This window comes from Contarinia nasturtii, unplaced genomic scaffold (assembly GCF_009176525.2).
Source record: "Contarinia nasturtii isolate CC-2019 unplaced genomic scaffold, AAFC_CNas_1.1 Cnas_scaffold_129, whole genome shotgun sequence".
NCBI classification, from domain to species: domain Eukaryota; kingdom Metazoa; phylum Arthropoda; class Insecta; order Diptera; family Cecidomyiidae; genus Contarinia; species Contarinia nasturtii.
Window position 1 is genome coordinate 8,913,743 of NW_022197486.1, and position 14,214 is coordinate 8,927,956.

At 33.7% G+C, this 14,214-nt stretch overlaps 3 protein-coding genes across 6 annotated transcripts; 1 reads left to right on the forward strand and 2 right to left on the reverse strand.

The window, feature by feature from the left end:
* Positions 1-34: 34 nt before the first annotated feature.
* LOC116342048 (mitochondrial ribonuclease P protein 1 homolog) lies at positions 35-1,597 on the reverse strand. Of its 2 annotated transcripts, XM_031769540.1 has the most exons (5): positions 1,581-1,597; positions 1,236-1,409; positions 1,009-1,161; positions 791-945; positions 35-725 (listed from the first exon to the last, which is right to left on the reverse strand). In XM_031769540.1, exons 2-5 carry the CDS (start codon positions 1,383-1,385, stop codon positions 152-154), a joined length of 1,032 nt encoding a protein of 343 aa, XP_031625400.1. In that variant the 5' UTR covers positions 1,386-1,409; positions 1,581-1,597; the 3' UTR covers positions 35-151. The 2 variants fall into 2 exon arrangements, with proteins under 2 accessions (XP_031625400.1, XP_031625392.1); XM_031769532.1 differs by lacking the exon at positions 1,581-1,597 and having other exon boundaries at positions 1,236-1,521.
* LOC116348465 (3-hydroxyacyl-CoA dehydrogenase type-2-like) lies at positions 1,573-3,003 on the forward strand. The gene is made up of 3 exons (XM_031779488.1): positions 1,573-1,802; positions 1,920-2,249; positions 2,329-3,003. The coding sequence occupies exons 1-3, from the start codon at positions 1,794-1,796 to the stop codon at positions 2,758-2,760; spliced, it is 771 nt and encodes a 256-aa protein (XP_031635348.1). The 5' UTR covers positions 1,573-1,793; the 3' UTR covers positions 2,761-3,003.
* An 857-nt stretch (positions 3,004-3,860) lies between these two features.
* On the reverse strand, positions 3,861-9,248 carry LOC116345884. Of its 3 annotated transcripts, XR_004201539.1 has the most exons (6): positions 9,018-9,248; positions 7,527-8,870; positions 6,501-7,440; positions 6,035-6,250; positions 5,625-5,851; positions 3,861-4,225 (listed from the first exon to the last, which is right to left on the reverse strand). XR_004201539.1 is itself a non-coding variant. In XM_031775623.1 (4 exons), exons 2-4 carry the CDS (start codon positions 8,862-8,864, stop codon positions 6,159-6,161), a joined length of 2,370 nt encoding a protein of 789 aa, XP_031631483.1. In that variant the 5' UTR covers positions 8,865-8,870; positions 9,018-9,248; the 3' UTR covers positions 6,015-6,158. The 3 variants fall into 3 exon arrangements, 1 of the variants encoding a protein (XP_031631483.1); XR_004201538.1 differs by having other exon boundaries at positions 3,861-5,851; XM_031775623.1 differs by lacking the exons at positions 3,861-4,225; positions 5,625-5,851 and having other exon boundaries at positions 6,015-6,250.
* Between the last annotated feature and the right edge of the window lie 4,966 nt (positions 9,249-14,214).

The following is a 14,214-nucleotide window of genomic DNA, read 5'->3' on the forward strand; positions in this document are numbered from 1 at the left end:
TTGTGCATCAACAAAATCAAAATCCCCATTTGAATGAGTCTTAAACATTTTTTTTTTATTTATGTCAAACATCTTTTTATTACAAGTTAGAGTCGATAATTTTTCAATTAATGTTATTCTAAAATTTTCGTAACTAATTCTCACTGTTGGACTAAAATTTATCCAAAGTGTACCGACCTGGTACATGTTTTAGTGCTCTTCGCCAATCCTGTGTGCGCCTAAGCTCGAGCATAATTCGTGTCATTTGGTCGAGTGTCAATGTTTTGTGTGAATTGAATTTAATATATTTTTCTAATGGTAAACGTGTTGCACGAATTCCCAGTCGCTTCGACTTGGCCAGTGTCAATGGTTGTCGATTTCCTTTGTCAACAATAGCTCCCAAGACATAGCAATCATCGGCATTAAATTGTTCCAGTGCGTCTGGTGCGTCCGGCGATAAATAAACTAGTTTTTCAACTGGAAATACATCCGTAATATTGTTTGGCGAAATGTGCCACGGTAATTTATCAAATTTGGGCATATTCTTTGACAATTCATACCATAGCTTTGAATTTGTGTTCATGTTACACAAATTAAGTACAAAAGGTTTACGATCTAATCGATTTTCACTGAAGGAATATTTAATTTGACGCGCCAGATCTTGAAGTTCGTGGTTCGACATTGTGTCATTGAAACCACAGTCCAATATCAGAACTGGTTCATTTAGTGTCATTGCACGCCACAATCTATGGAAATAATAACAATAATCAGGATAATTTCAGCAAGAAAATGCCATTAATATGGGTCTTACTTGAAATTTCTCCATTTGTTGATTTGATTATTTGTTATTCTCAAAAATTGTGTATTATGTCCTAGGCCATATCGAATATGATTGGTTTTTGGCTGACCAAGTGTGCTCAGTTGTTTGTTTTCATCATACAATCTCGCTGCTATCATACGCTTCTTCTGTGAATGTGATAAAATTAAAATTAAATCAAATAGTGGAATAGTTAATGAGTTCATTCATACCTCGTCATTCGAAATGGCCATTTTTGATGAATGCAAATAATTGTGATACTTTTGTCGTTGATTGTTTGACTGTTCCAACATTTCTTCATAATCGGCTATGGTTAACATATTTATTGGTGGCATCTTTTTCCTTTCGGCCAGTCTTAGATAAATCTGGAAATTACAATTAATTAATTCCCTTGTTTATATCTTTCACAATAAAGCCAATCTATTCGTTTTGTACTTACCTCATTCTGAATTAATCTAATCCTTTTTTGTTTATCTTCTGGAAGGGATGTTATCCAATCCTCAACCGTTTGATTTGTATACGAACTTCGCAAATGCAATGACGAATTTAATTGCAATGGTCGCAAAAAGTCTTTTAATATACGGATCATTTTTTATTTTAAAGAAATAATGCTCTATCAATGATAAATGAATGAATAAAAAGGTTAACCTATGCACGTGTTACACTTTGACAGAATGTATTGTTCAATGACAGCTCACGCATTTTTTCGAGAAAAAATAAAAACAAAAAAAAGTTTTAGAATTAACAATAAAAAAAACGGTTGAACAAAGTTTCATAACATTACATTTTATTTCATCAGATAAATATTTGAATATTCGCACGCACTCGACTTCTGTAGACATTTATTTGGTTTAAAGAATGAATTTGACATTTGTTGTCCGAAACAGTTGTTGTCAAATGTTGATCATATCCAACAAAGTTATGCTGAAGTCATTGATCAACACGGTTTTTTTTTAAATTATTTCCCAACTTATTTCACACAATTGACAAATTTAAAATGTTTAAGGTAAAAAAATAAGATTTTCTGTAAGAAGAGATTAAGGGGAGATTCTTTGCTTGAAATCCATTTTATTCATAAAAACTGAATTAAAATTGAATTTTGTTTCCATAAATTTGTGTTTAGAATTTAGTAACACTTGTGACTGGTGGAGCATCAGGTCTTGGCAAAGCAACGGTCACCCGATTCGTTAACAAAGGCTCAAAAGTGGTGTTTTGTGATTTACCAACATCAAATGGTGCGAACGTAGCGAAAGAATTGGGTGAAAATGCACATTACATACCAGCCGATGTAACATCCGAAGAAGATGTTCGACGTGTGCTATCGGAAATTTCCAAAAATTATGGCAAACTAAATGTATTAGTTAATTGTGCCGGCCTAATGAATGCCTATATCACATACAATTTTATTAAAGAAAAGCCAAGACATCATGAGGATTTTATAAAAATATTGAAGGTACGTATGAATGTATTGAATTCATGTCAGAAAAATGACTTTTTTTAATAAATGAAAAAAATATTGTTGAAATCCACAGACAAATGTTGTTGGAACTTTTAATGTGTCACGATTGGCCGTTGGATTAATTGGTAAAAATACGCCGGACAATGATGGATTACGGGGTGTGATTATAAATACTGCGGGCATTGAAGCATTTGATGGAGTTCAAGGCCAAAGTGCTACTGCAGCCGCATCAGGGGCAATCCACAGCTTAACAAAACCGATGGCGGCTGATTTCAAAGACATTGGCATTCGTGTGGTGGCGATTGCACCTGGCATTATTCAAACACCACTGAACGATCAAATTCCAAGCGAGGAGGTGGAGGCTATTGTGAAAGAATGTATTCCAATACCAAATCGATTTGGTCATCCAGACGAATTTGCACAATTAGTACAAACAATTGTCGCTAATCCATACATTAATGCCACTACAATTGAATTATCCGCTGGACTTAATTTCCAATTTTAATTTGTATCCAAATACGAGAAAAAAAATCGTATAATTATTATTTAGAAATCGTCGTTTTTTGGGAATCAAAATTCTATAAATTAATGTACTATTTCGAAACCAATGGCTATGCCGTCACCGATCAACTCTAGTTTGGTCAGTATATTGGCTGGCACATATGATACCAGATCTGCAGTACTAAAATTGAAAAATCAAAATTGAATTATAAAATAAAACCGAATTGAATTTTATTTGTTTTCATAACTTTATTTCTTTTTCATTTTGGTTGTTTGTTTGACTAAGTTTTTAAAAAGTAAAAATCGAGGCATACTAACTTAAAAATTACTATTCCATTACTCTACAATTCCTGATTCATTCCTTCGATTCATTTTCCATTCTGTTCCATTACTTATTGATTAATTTCCATTTTTTCCATTCTTTTCTTCTGATCAACTCTAGGTAAAAATCGACACGTTAATTTAATACATCGAGAATTTTTTTTTGTGTAGTTTACTTTTTATTTATTTTTTTGTTTCATTTTTTTTCTATTATTTTTACTTGTTCCACCGTTCTTTGTTCGCGTCAAACTCTCATTTCAATTATTTAATTTTAATAACTAATACCGTTCTTCCACATTTGGACGAAACGAAAGACGAACTAGTAAATTATGATATCAAAATTTGCCATTCATTCGACCTTTCCTAGGCATTTCTTCGATGTTGACAAATACAGTGATTTTGATCGTTATACGCGTATCACAAAATCCATCAAAAATTGTTATTTTTGCAAAATGAACGTTATTATGCACTAGAGAGTATCGATATTGTGGAATATTTCAGAATCAATGTTGCACCTATGCATATCCTATGCCAAATGGTCCCAGAAATTATATCCAGTTGTTTTTTGCAAAAAAAATCAAAACTGAATTCCCGCAACCAGCCCAAAAATTCCAAAAAATTCCAAAAATTAGCGATTTTCAAGGTTTTTGTGTTTGAGGAAAAACTTGACTATACTCTCAATATTGCTTACTTTTATACTAAAATCATCAATTAAAATAATAAATTCTATCGTTCTTTTTTCTATCAAATTCACACATGCGCACGGTTTTTTGATCAGGGGGGGGGGTCAAATTGACTTTGGTCTCGAGGGGCGAGGGGGTATTTATATGGAAAACTAAAATAACAATTTTGCATGAGAGAAACAAGTAAAAATGTGTGTTGCAAGTTTGACTTCAAAATCAGTGTATTTTTGCTATTGTTCATACATTTATATTGCAAATCTGAGAAAAAATTTCTCAGAGGGGGGTCAAACCGGAACCCCCCCCAGCGCGCATATGTGATCAAATTGCGTTGATAGTTTGTTGCTGGCCATGCCATTAAGCCATGAATTACATAACGCGCAACAGTTTTCGATAAGTGATTTTGAAAAGTAATTTTGTCATTGTTTGAAATGCGAACATTTACCACGACCAAATGCACATAAATACCTGCAATTAAAGACACAGTATTAGTAACATTTCCAAACTTCACATTGAGGTGATATGTAAGAAAAATGCGTATCAATGGGATATAGGTAGTATATGAATGAAGTGAATGTTACCAAAACTTGTTATTGCAACGATTTATTCTCTTCTTTTTCATTCAGAACAAGATTAAAATCTTTCTAAAAAATGTTACATTTTTGTTTGAAACAAATTTTCCAACCATTTCAGCAATCGAATTCGATATTCTTAGCGTTGATTGCCTATTTTTGGTATTTGAAGTTAAATTTTTGAGGACACGGCGATCACAGTTCAAGACATAATATTTTATATTTTATAATGCAGGGTATTTTTGGGGATTTGTTTTTTAAATTTTGTTTTTAAAAAAAATTGATTCTTTTTTGTTTTAATAGTAAAAATAAAGGTACAAAATGTATACCATTTATGATTAAGAAAGAATTTTGATCATATGATCATTTATACAGATCCATTGGTTAATTTGGTTTTGAAAAAAAAATCAAATTTCTGCATTTTCAATGGTAAAACACAGACAATGTAGACAGGTAGTATTTTTATACCTATATAATACAACAATCACTTCTATTGTTTTCATTTCGTATCATCGCCTAACGTTATCCAGATGAGCTGAAATATCCAGATGACGAAATCTAAATATATTGTCTGGTAAAACATTTATATCTAGGTAAGCTCTTATAATGTAAATAAGTGATTACTTCTAAAAGCTGTCTTTCGAACCATTTTAGTTTCAACAGGATAACGCAACTTTCTAAATAATGATAGAAACGATCGATTTATTGATAACTACATTTTATGACCGAATTGCCTGGTGTGAAGAACTCTTTAACTGTTTCTGACCACTCTGGATTATTTTTTCAGGTGGTTTGTGAAGTCATTGATAACCCAAAAACCATTTAAGCCCTTGGAAGCCAATATTGAGCTCATGATCTCCAGAAATAATTGAAAAATTGCCAGATTTTGGTAAAAAATATACCAACCGATGGACCCGTATGAAACTCATTAAAATTGGCTAAATGTTGAAAACTCCTTCAAAATTATAAAAAGCACATATTTTTCTAAAAAATAAAACCATTTTTTATCAAAACTATTTTACCCACTGTATAAACTATAAAAGGATGTGAACTTTAGCGCGAGTCTTGTGGGCCAAATACCACTGATTTACATTGCAGAATAAAAAAACTAAAAAAGATCTCCTTCACATGTGTACGAGGTATTAAATGGAGACAAGTGATATTATCACAGTTCAAAAAGATATGTTAAAACTTAATTCATGCAAATGCTATTATGATGATCAGCAAATTTTGGCACATAGATCAATCGGAAATGAGAAAAAAAACACGATCTGATACTGGAAAAATGGAATTACCACGCAGTACGATACGATTTTTTTATTATTGGCTTTTGCTTCTCAGCGCATTTTCTCTACTTTAATTTCAAAAGAGCGCGGTACGACAGAATGTGTGCGGCCACCAAAGATAATGTTAAATGGCAAGCCATTTTTAACACTTTTCAATTAAATGAGCGCTGCAGGTGGTGCTTGATGCAATAAATATCGTTATCGAATGTTATTGTACATTAGGGTGTTTCCCATATCTGTAAATAGAAAAATGGTATTTTTTAATTGAAAGTAGACAAAATTCTATGCTGGTTAGTAGCATCGATACAACAAAGCGATTTATATCAACACTTCCCGAAGCGAAAAACGATTGTTGCCTCTGAATATGAATATCAATCACTCCATTATATGAATAAAATCTCATAGTGAAGAATACTTACAGAAAAAAACACCTAGAAGTACTTCCTCGAAATGCTGAGACACAACAGTCAGTCTCAGTTAATGTAACAAATTACAATATTAATTTTTGATTAATTTTCGAGTACGAATGGTGATTGGTGATGCTTAAGGCTGCTGATTCGGTTGAACTGCTGGCTGTCGCGGTGATCGTCTGTCTAATCCTGCCGGAATATCCCATCCAAACAGCTCACAATGTCCTATTCAAAAGTAAACACACATACGGAAATAATGTATAGATTATTGGCAGAAATGATTTTTTTTCTTAAATCTATACAAATGTTTAGATATCTCAACAGAAATTTATTTTTTTATTAAAAAAATATTTTCTCAATGTCATTAAATATTGCATACATATTTATCATCGAGCGCTAAAATAGATCATTCAAATAGTGTGCATTTCATTTAATATGTAGAATATATGCAAATGCAAATTTCTAATACACATACCTTTGATGAGAATGCATTTGGCGGCGACGATATCACGATCCCAAGATGTCTTGTGTACAGCCATTAGTAGTTGCTTGTCTTCGATTTCCAATTCATTTTCATCATCGACTGCATATGGCTGTTGAACAGTTGCATACGGTGCATCAGCATTGACTTGAGCATATTCCAATTTACCACTCACTGTGTTTACTTGCCAATTTTTTGGATACACGGCCACCTTAGACAGTAAACGTTCAGCAGCAATATCGAATTCTTGCTCAGTCATGAGTCCTTCTGCCCAAAATCGCATCAAATAAAGTTCAACGACATCTTTGTTGTACCTCAATTGCCGTTTGCTGCGCTGTGCTACGATTTTTGATGGTAAATATTCGGCGAAAATTGAATCGGGCTCCGCTCCACAATTTTCACACACTTTGAATCGATGGCTCTTTGTGGCTGGATTAAATCGTCGCCCACACTTTGCACAATGCTGCGATGTACCCCACTCATCTGTTTTGCGCACACGACAATTGCGACGTTTTCGAAAGCCTTTGAGTAGTTTGCGCGTACCTGGAGCTCTCACATGCTTTTTGATTCGAATGCACGAGTTTGGTGATATTTCTGCATTTCCCATGTGAATAATTGCGGCTTTATGATTGACCAAATTCCCAGTGAGTTTATCAACGGTTCGATTCGATTCGACGTACTTGTCAAACTGCAACAGCGTGTATTTCGGTGTTGTATATACGGCCATTCCTTTCTTGAGCATTTTGATACGATGATGAACGTAATCAATCCAGAGTATGCCCAGTGGTGATGGCATTCGCTGATACAATTGTCGATTATTTCGATCGTCCTGCTCCTCTTGGGTGAACTGCTTCGTCCATCGTTTTGCCTTTACATCGCGCGTCTTCTGCTTTGCCAGCCAATGGTACTTCTTACTGGACGTTTTCATGTTGACCTGAAATGGAAAAGTGAAGAAAAAAATTATTCACGTAACTGTATCACTTTCTATTTCTCAATAATGCCAAAAATTTAAACACTCACTTCTTTCTTTGTTTTGATATTTCGACGAACTGTGGCATTCCATGTTTTCATGCCTGGATCGATTCCCAGTTCGTAAGCAAATTTTCCGCCGATGAATTGCTTTCGAAGAATATCATCATTCTGCATCTGTTGCTCGTATTGCTTTGACATGCGATACATAATCGACACAGATTCACCGTTGCTGACGATGGTATAATGGAATTCTTTGTTTTTCTTCAGTTTTCGATTGATGGTCGTTAAATCGAATACTTGATTCCAATAGAATTCTTTGTTCTGGCGAATGTAACTTTCGGTTGCTTGTCTACCATCAACTTGTGGAAGTTGTTTCGATTCGGCCAGCATTCGATAGAAGACATCATTGCACATGAACACTGCCTTTCGTTGATAATCAGGCAATGGAACAACCGAGAGATTTTTGATATTTGGTATCTTCACATTGTTATCTTGCGCCCAATTGTGCCACTCATCGATTTCTGTCTGCATAACGAGCCACATTGCAGTTGCTTTGAACCAATAATCGCCTTTTGATAAATCCTTGATGTTGTGATCATTGGTTGGGCCACCAACTTCTCGCACAATTGCAGTAACCATGCCAGTAAGTAATGTTCGCTTGTGTCGTTTGAAATCTGCATTTTGATGAGTGTCACGGATCGCATTGTAGCCTCGAATCATCAAATCGACTGCATTGTCAATGTCCTTCTTGTCGAATTTCCAACCGGTAGACACTGCGTTGAATTGCCACGCTCGCATTCGCAGATAATTTTTCAACTTCTTCTTGCAGTGTGTCGTTTGACCGGTTTTCAAGCATCGCGTGTGATTTTGGCACAGCGTTTTAAAATGATTACCAAAATAATCGTTCTTGGGCCAGGTGAAATTATTTTCTGGACTGAGCTCTTCGACAAACTGACGGAAATGTGGCTCCATATTCTCACCTTCTTTGTTTTTTTGCAAGACGGCATAGAAACATTGCTCAATCACTTCTTCGCCACGATTCTTTTCAACGAGCTGTCCTTTCTTCTTTCCTTTTTTGGCCGGATACGTTCGGTTTTTAAAAAACTCCCACTGTCGATTCATTTGTGCCGATTTCACTTTATCCAAGAAAAGTAATGATGCCAAAACGGTGATTTTCGTTGACATTATGCTTTTCTGTTCGATCCACGGTTTGACAATGTGATTGAACTCTGGTCGTAAAATTGTGTTGAGGCGCATTTTAATCGCGAACAATCCATTATCGTTTACATCATCATCAGCATCCTTTTCTTTTTGCGCATTCGTTTGAAATTTGTATCGCTTTTTTCTTGGCGCTGTAGCAGCCGTAGTTTCACCAGTCGTTGACATGTTGAACTAAAACGAAATAAAAAAAAACACACGCGCAATTTAGAACACAAATAAAATGACAAATATATTTTCTGCACTGTGTAATTTTTGTAAATGAATTGAATCAATAGGAAGCACTGAGTATATGGGGACAAAACTGACACTTGATGTTACCTGATTGAATGTTAAGCGTGAAGTGATTCAAAATCGACAAATTGAGTGATATTAACTCTTTTGAATGCAACATATAAATGCAAACCACACCAACACGGTCCAAAGTTGAATCGAAATATTTGCAGTTTCAGCTTGTGAATGTTTTGTTATTATCAAAACTAAACAAAATCAAACACAAAATTCACCGCAAATATCTCGTTTGAAAACAATCGGTTGACAATGATTCCAATAGAAAACCGCCTACAGCGAAAAATAAACTCCTTTGAAAGCAAGAAACAAATATAACATACACTGACACAATCCAAAAATATGTTTTAGCACTTTTATCAATCGAATCCAATGAAATTATGACGATGCAAATTCAAATAAAAAAAACATTGATTCTGACAAGTTTCAACACGATCGTTTCATTTGAACCAACACACTTCTCCACATTCCGATGGTTCTGTGTCGAAAGCATTCTTATACTGCACACATTTTTTGTTTATAAAGCGTTTGAATAAGAATGTATGGTACGGAACCAATAAACGGAATCACAGTTTGTATGTAAACACTTAAGAGCAAAAGAAACGGAATGATTATTATTATTAGCCTATCGCGATGGATATAAATGTGTATGTGTTGTATGGACTGCTTGGTTCAAATCATAAAATGATTTTACAGGCCAAAAAAACAGCTGACACAGTGAACAACACGATTCTGAAAATGCGTTGAATATAAATACTTTCTTTTGTTTATTTATCGAATTCTAAAGAATCGCAACAATATTCTATCAAAGCGAACAGTGTCGATATACGTGCAAACAGCAAAGAGAATTGTACTTCAAATTCTAATCAACTATATTTTCAGATATGTTTTCGTTTCGGGAAGTGCTAAAATCAATCGCTTCGTTATATGAATGCCATTTACTAACATAGAATTTTGTCTTCTTTGAATTAAAAAATACCATTTTTTTATTTGCTGATACGGGAAACACTCTATTGTACATAATATACAATATATCATATGTTTCTTGGAGAATTCATTTGTTTGCCATGTGTCTCAATTACATCAACTCATAAATGAAAAAAATATCGATTGTTAATATGGTATGTATGTCTTTAATGTGTTGTGTCTCTGCCTGTGTTTTTCTCCTCGCATAAAATGCACTTGATCTCATTTTGGGTTGAAAAAGCCCAATTTACACAATTAAAATATAATCATTCGACACAAAATGAATAAAACGAACATTTATATGGATACAAACTATTTTTTTGTTGTTATTTTTTTTTTTACTTCGTTTATCTTGCTTGTAATGTGCCAATGAATTTCAGTATATTTCATATTAATTATGTCAATGCATTACGCCTTTTTGTTGCTATTGCTGGTTGCTGCTGCTGCTATATTGTCGCCCTGTGGAGAAAGAGTGGAAAAACGCATTCAACTAATTGAAAATGTGGTTCGTTTTTTCGAATGTATCGTAAATTAAAATTTTAATTAGACTATACTCGAGTCTAGTAGTCGATAGAAGCATTCTCTCTAGGCACACACACAAGCGTCCACATAAGGCTAGCTCCGAAATCGGCGTTATCACTCAATGGATTTTTTTTTAATTTTCTTTTCAATGTAAACCAATTCCGTAGTGCAAGCAAAAAATACAAGACACACACGCAAATGGTTAAGAATGTAAGAGAAACACATGCACGCGCTTGAAACAAGCAAAATTAGAAGAAGGAAAAAAAACAATGACAACAACAAAATCCAATAGACATAAAAACATTTTTTTTAAACCTTTTTTCTTTCGTCAGCACACTTTAATCTTAAATAGATACAAAATGCTAAATTTAATCTCATGAAAATGCAAAACAATGTAGTAAATTTTAGATGTACATATCTAATGAAAACGGATTACAACACATGTTGCATGAAATTAAATCCAATTAATCAGTTTAATTAATTGATTGAATGCCATTGACTAGTTTGAAGCCATTTGCATCCTCAAATTATATTCATGTTACGTTTCCACTCGAATTCGAAGAGGAATTTGAATTTAAAAAAAAATTATCGAAACTGTATGGCAAACAGATGAAAGACAGTCGGCCGCCTGGATTGGTGTGTTCGCTTCGATTTGGCATGTATGCTTGAATTCATTTTAATCAAAATATAAAAACATTCACCATAATGTTGACGCTTTGGTCAATATCAAACATTTGCATTGATTATAAATCACCCACATCACGCAAAAATATCGCACTTTTTATCGATTTTACATATATGAGCTTATGATTTATATATGCCTCCGTCCTCGATGCAGAAATCAACAGATAGAAAAAAACGCGTACACACACACACACACACGCGCGCGTACTCTACTTGGCTGAACCAAAAGTAATCGTTTAAAATCAGGGCTAAAGTTTTAATTTCTGTTCTGTTCGCTTGACCATATAATAAATCGCTGTGTACACACATTTTAAATCAAATTTTTTTAAATTGAAATAGAATTTGTCGAGAGAGACAGAAGGAAAAAGTAAATAAAAATTATTGCATTAGGCGTGACCAACCAAATCACATGATTGCCATATAATTACAAAGTAACACAAGGCTTTTCGACTTATGTTTCATGTACGTCGACCAACAGAACAATACCTCAAAATTTATCAGAATCACTAGGGATGCATAGCATACAATAAGACGTTTTATGTGATTGATTTAATTGTAAATGAATCTATCCCTCTAAATAATACAATTGAAGGCGTACATTAAAGCGCAATTTGTATGCAACCCAAAAAACAATAGTTTTGAATTCAAATCGTACATGGCTATGGCTTATGCTAATTTTCACTGTTAAGGATGTACACGCATAACTGTACATTGACATTTTTTGATGCATTTACATGCTTGCAGTCAATCCTTTGGTATGCAAATCGCTGTCGATATTTTTTCGAATCATACGGAATTATCTATAGGCTTTATTATCATTCTTCTCTGTCATATCGAAATTTTTAAAGTTCACATTTGATCAATTCATTTCAAATGAATAAACAATGTCAGTCGAAATGGCAATATATTTGTATTTTGCAGAGTTTTTTTTTATAAAACATTTTCATTATCACAAAAATTCAATTTATATCTTCAACAATTCAATAAAAATAAAAGAATAGTTTTGTTCACGTCGTAGGAGAGAGTCAGATTAGTGCATAAAATTTAATTAATATGCGATTTCATTTCGCGAATCGACAATTCAAAAATAGCAATGTACATAAACTTTGATCAATTATTATTTGAAATCGATTTTTTTCGTTCAAATTTCAAGCCATTTGTTTGTTCTTGCACCTTTTATTTTAGTGCTTTGTTAGGTCACCGTGATTTGCAACAGATTGCCTGACCAGTAAACATACGAACGAATGCTTTAGGATTAGAACAAACAAAAGTAGTCTTAAATCAAAAGTAATCAAGTGATTACATTGTTTTAATTTCGTTGGTAAGCCCATGTAAAAACAAGCAGAAACCAAAAATCCTTCAAGAAAATTAAAAAAGTAGTCAAATGACACTTTCTGATTCAGTAATGTACCATTTCATTTGACAATTTTTTGGGCATTGCTAACAAGATTTGGCGAATTACCTCCTTCATTAACGTTTTTTTTTGCTAATAGGGCTTTTAATCGGTCAAAATGTTATTAGAATCGTTCTAGATCGATACAAATAATTGAGAAAAGAATTTTATTCCTTGAATTTCACCATAAGTTCGGATCTGAAGCATATTCGAATATTTTTAAATTAGTTGCAATGTGTGGCGATTAGCCATAGGGCTGAATGAATGAATACCGTGTCGCGGTCAGGATTTATATGTTTACTTGTTGTTAGTGACGGTGCACCATTTGTTATTTATCAACAATTTGAAACAATTAATTTCTGTTGAAAGCGAAAAAACGCACCTTCACACATTTAGTAAGAAGTAGTCGTGCGTGCGTTGGGCCCATGTCAAATACATAGGCATAGATTTTTTTCTGCATTACCTTCTAAATTATTCATTCATTGCAATTTTCGCTGTTGTCAATTATTATTCGTTGTCGTTGTCGTCGTAATCGTTGTTATTCTTGTTTTTATTGCTGTTGTTGTGTTTAAAGCGATCAGTGCATGTAGAAAGCACGTTTGTTCTTTTTCTTTGCTATTTTACCTCGCACCATTTGAACGTATACCGTGCGGTTTATTAAATTTGATTGGAAATCGAAAGCTGACCAAAAGTTTGAAAAATATGATCTCTCTGAATTCGATAAAAATCAGCCAGACGAATCAGCTTGGGAAGTTAGCACCAGGCATTGCCAATGACGTTATTTGCTTTTGCTGATTCAAAATCTTCAAATGGAATTCTACCATGCTTGCTCTCTTCAATTTCTCTGAGTAAAAACGATCAATTCAAGGTGTGTGAATTAGGTGTTCACATTATAGTTACCAACAGAAATGGTGACAGTCAAGAATATGGAAATGTAACGATTGAATCGAGATGCAACTTTGCAGCACGTCGATGCAGCGATCGATGAGGATGACATTGATATCTCTTTGGATATGCGCGTTGTATGTGAACATTTGTCAATAAATTCAATTAGAATTAAAATGTTGAAATTAATTTTGTTTTGATAAAATAATATATTACCCACTTGGAGGTTTTTAAGTGACTCTTCGAAAACGTACAGAGATGACAGTGTGCCTTAAAAATTTTGATTAACGACTGATCGTAAGGACCTTTCAACAGTAATTATGATATTCCAATGTAAATGCATTATAAGTTAACTATAATTCTCCACTCTGTATAAAACAACACAAAATTGTAACGATTTTATTTGGGTAAATGTCGTAAACGTGAATTGTGCGTGTGCCATGACAAACAAAGTTGCGCGCTAGCACATGCCAATATAAGTGAGTGTGAGTGCTACTTATCTAAAGGCTAAAGAGAATGTCGAACACACTTCTGGTAATGTGTCTATGCTTATATGTTTTCTACGGTTAAAATGGAAATATGTACAAATTAGTATTGTTACTCCGTCTTTGTCTAGGACACCAAAATGCATAGCCGTTGCATCTTTGTCTAAACGCACCCAATACATTTTACACAATTCTACCTCTGTGCAGAAATGATGCATAGTGGAGAGAAAAAAAGTGTATACACAATAAAATTAAAAATTCTGATCAAGTTAAAAGCAATAGCAGCAAAAACAAC